The 3,786-nt window shown below is 63.0% G+C and overlaps 2 protein-coding genes across 3 annotated transcripts in view; one reads left to right on the top strand and one right to left on the bottom strand.

Annotated features, from left to right (window-relative positions):
• Positions 1-3,786, top strand: part of LOC113960242 (dedicator of cytokinesis protein 2-like) — a 49,543-nt gene that overhangs the window by 19,804 nt on the left and 25,953 nt on the right. For both annotated transcript variants that reach the window (XM_027669708.1, XM_027669709.1), the window contains exon 28: positions 204-299. In XM_027669708.1, the coding sequence (XP_027525509.1) occupies positions 204-299 (96 nt within the window). The remainder of the gene's footprint in view (positions 1-203; positions 300-3,786) is intronic.
• The window catches only part of LOC113960243 (basic proline-rich protein-like), a 7,253-nt gene continuing 5,904 nt past the window's right edge, over positions 2,438-3,786 (bottom strand). Inside the window, exon 3 of the mRNA XM_027669710.1 lies at positions 2,438-2,850. Coding sequence (XP_027525511.1) covers positions 2,556-2,850 — 295 coding nt within the window. The 3' untranslated portion in view covers positions 2,438-2,555. The remainder of the gene's footprint in view (positions 2,851-3,786) is intronic.

Genomic DNA, 3,786 nt, shown 5'->3' on the forward strand with positions numbered 1-3,786 from the left:
GGATGTGCCCCACAGCTGGGATGTGCCCCACAGCTGGGATGTGCCCCGCAGCTGGGATGTGCCCCGCAGCTGGGATGTGCCCTGCAGCTGGGATGTGCCCCACAGCTGGGATGTGCCCCACAGCTGGGATGTGCCCTGCAGCTGGGATGTGCCCTGCAGGTGGGACATGCCCTGGCATGGCCCTGACACCTCTTACCTTGCAGGTGTGGGTGAAGAAGCACATCCAGGTGGTCCTGGAGCGACTGCTGCACACAGTCACTCGCAGGGTGATCGTCCTGGACCGGGAGAACCCACTGAGGGTGAGTCTCACTGCGCCGTGGCCACACCACTTCCCTTTGGACCGTGTGGGACAGGAATGAGATGTTGCTGGTTTGGGGATCTGGTGCAGGTGACCGGGACTGCTCCTTGCTGGCTCTGCCAGTGGTACCCAGTGGGATGGGGTTGGATGCCAGGGATGTGCCCAGTGGAATGCAGGGGAAAGCAGGAGCCATGCTGGGAGCAGGGCTGCAGCAGGGTGTGTTGGGCTGGGGCTGGATGTATGGGGGTGTATCACAGTGGGATAAAGGAGGAAGCCAGAGCTGTGACGGAAACAGGGCTGGAGCAGCAGGGGCACTGGGAAGAGTGGTCAGGGGTCAGAGGTGCAGGAAGCCCGTTTTGGAAGCAATGAGGGGTTTGGGCTGCATTCTCTGGAAAACAAGTAACTGGACCTGGTGAACCATCACAGTTTTACACGCCGAGAACATGTGTGAGGAACGTGCCAGGACACATGGGAGGGGAAGCAGGTCAGAGCACACGCAGCAGCCCCACCGGGAGTGATGGGAGGGATGGGACAGAGCTGGGGCCAATGGAGGCTCAGGAGCTCCGATGGAGACGTGGTGACAGACCCAGGTGCTGTGCTGGGTCACAGGGTGTGTGAAGAGCCTGCGTTTTGGGAGCCCAGGGAAGGGAATGCCATGCTGTGCCGTGCCACGCTCTGTACCGTGCCGGGGGAGGTGTGGGCATCCAGAGGGGCAGCTCTGCCACCGGGGCTGTGCCCAGATCTCAGCTGTGCCGTGCCCAGATCTCAGCACCGGGGTGCGATGCAGCCGTGACTCAGGCAGGAGGTATGCACAGGGTCGCACTGGCTTCCACCCTGCTTTCCACCCTCATTCCCAGGCTGTGTGACTCAAGGCCTGGGGCAGCCAGAGCCAAAAGCACCATGGGGGCTGTGCCGAGCAGTGATGGGGTGAGGGGTGATGGAGGGGCTGCAGGGACGGGTCCTTTGGCTGTGCCGCACTCCTGCCGCTCACTCGGGGCTCCTCAAGTGCCGTCTGGTAGCTCTCCCAGCACTGTCCATGGTTCCTGTGCCGCTACCACAGCCCCTGCCCTCAGTCAGGGATCCCAGACCATCAGCCCAAGCAGCTCCAGTAGCTGGGAAGGGCCAAGGGGACTGGAGATCCATGTGCCCACACCAGGACAGCGCCCGTCCATCCTGTTGCTGCTGGGCAAGAAGGGAGTTGCACCTCAGGGTCACTGTCCTGGCTGCAGCCCCTTGAGTACAAAGGTGGTCCCCAGCACCAGGGATGGGGTTTGACACCGGGCCATCTCCTGCACGTGTGTGTCTCCTGCTTTGAGGTGCTGCGGTGTGGGCACCAACTGGAGAGCGGTGGCCAAACCTGCCCACCCTCCACTCCCCTCTGTGGCTGGAGCAACTGCTTGCCATGGCCAGGGGTGCCCAGTACTTTTGGAGGAGACCAGGAGATGTCCCCTTCCCCAAGGGCAGTGGCCCCACTGAGAAAGCCATGACTGCTCCTGCTACACTGAGGTGGCAGGCCCTGGCAGGCTCCCAGATGCTGAGGTGGGCACCCAGGTGCCCTGGCCTTTGAGGAGCTCTCACCAGTGGCTCCACAGTGGTGGAGGGTGGTCGGAAATCAGCACAGCCTGGGGAGCACTGACTGCTACATTTTTGGGATATGTCAGACACCCACCGCTGCTCCCTGCCCCTTGTTAAACCAACACCGAGTTTCCCCTCTCGTGGCAGCCCCAGAGAGGCTGGAGTATTTGAGCTGCTCGTTCCTGTTTCCCTGTCATCAGCACCTCTTCCCTACCCATGGGACCCCTTCCCAGCCCACCCTTCCACACAGGGATTTTGGAGACAGGTCTCCTCTCCAGGCCAGGGTCCCACAGAGACTGTTTTCCACTGCCTTTGACCAGTGGAAATCCTCAGTGCTCCTGGTTAACCTACAGGCAGCAATGGGGGGTGGGCCAGCAGCCCCCTCTGTAGGGTGCAGGGACAGGCACTGGTTTGAGCTGGGTCAGGCTTGGAGGCATGGGGACTGCCAGGGGCCCCAGGGGAGCCTCAAGTAGAGGGGAGTCCAGGGGAACAGCTGCTGCCCCCTCCTCATCCTCATCCTCCTCCAGAACAGAAGAGCACAGGCAGGAGAGGATGTAACAAAAATAGCGTCTCTGTGGAATTTATTGAATTCTCCTTAAATACAGCCACCGCTCCCCTCCACACCCGGGCTCCCGCATTGAACGGAATGGTTAAAAATAGAAAAGCTGGTGCTACCCAAACCCTACCGTAGGAGGGAGGGAGGAGAGGTGGGCAGGGGGTCAGTGCTGGGACGGTGCCCCCGCGCTCCAGGCTCGCCGGGCACCGCGGTCACAGGAACCAGAAGCATTTGCGCCGGGATTTCTTCACGTCCAACTTCACCGGCAGCTTTGGTGCTGGTGACAGCTCCTGCCTGGGGGGTGAGGTGGTGCCCGCCGTCCCCATGGCCGTCGGGGGGGGGGCTCGGCCCGGCGTCGTCCTCGATGTGGCTCAGCACCCGCTGGAAGCGGCCCTCCTGCTGACGGAAATCGTGCTCCACGCTGCGGCCAGCGGGGCGAGGGGACGGCGTCAGAGGGGATCGCCTGCTGCTGCACCCCAGCTGCCACAGTCCCCCCACCCGCCACGACCCCCCAGCGTGCAACAGCCCCCCATTTGCCTCAGAGCTGTGCCCTGCTGCCCGCCTGCCCCTGGCACCCCAAACACAGCCCTTGGGGAGCTCAGTGTCCCCCAACACAGCCCTTGGGCAGCTCAGATCTTCCCAAAAGTCCCCAGGGAACTCATCTACTGAGGGCATGTCCCCCAGAGCTGAGCCCCCTTGCACTTCTGGGACAGTACAGGGGCATGGCCAGACTTCCCAGGGTCACTGTGCACCCCTGTGAGGGGATGTCCTGCTGCATGTGCCTTCAGACAGCCCCTGCCCACCACCCTCACCCCTGTGGGCTGTGGGAGGGGGGGTCTGGGCCCAGATCCCTCCCAAACAGCCACCCCATCCTTCCTGCAGCCATGGGGTCCGTGCCCAGCATGTGGCACCTCATGGCTGTGCCAGAGCATCCCAGGCTACCTTCTGCCAGAGGGACAGACCTGTATCAGCCTGACTTGGTGGCAGGGGGAGTCTTTTGGAGTGGATTCCCCTCAGCTGCCCACCCGCCACCATCCTGCTCCTCCATCCTCTGTATCCAGCCTGGTGCTGATGTGGGGGGGTGAGCCTGGGGTCTGTGGGACCCCCGGTTAGCAATGAGTCCCCTGGAGAGGGGCTACATGTCCCTGGGGCCAGGGCAGCTTCAGCATCAGAAGGTGGCATGAGCATGCAAGGACTCTGCTGCTGCTTGTCACACGGCTGTCGTGGCAGGAATTAGGGTGCCCCAGGTCTGGGTGGGTGAGGGGGCCTGTGCCCCCACCACAGCCCTCAGGTTTCCTTGCGGTGCTGGAGCCCTCAGTGTCCCCCCAGCCCTGGCTGTGCCCCCCAGCCCTGGCTG

The sequence above is a fragment of the Corapipo altera genome, unplaced genomic scaffold (genome assembly GCF_003945725.1).
Source record: "Corapipo altera isolate COAL_440 unplaced genomic scaffold, ASM394572v1 289, whole genome shotgun sequence".
NCBI lineage: Eukaryota > Metazoa > Chordata > Aves > Passeriformes > Pipridae > Corapipo > Corapipo altera.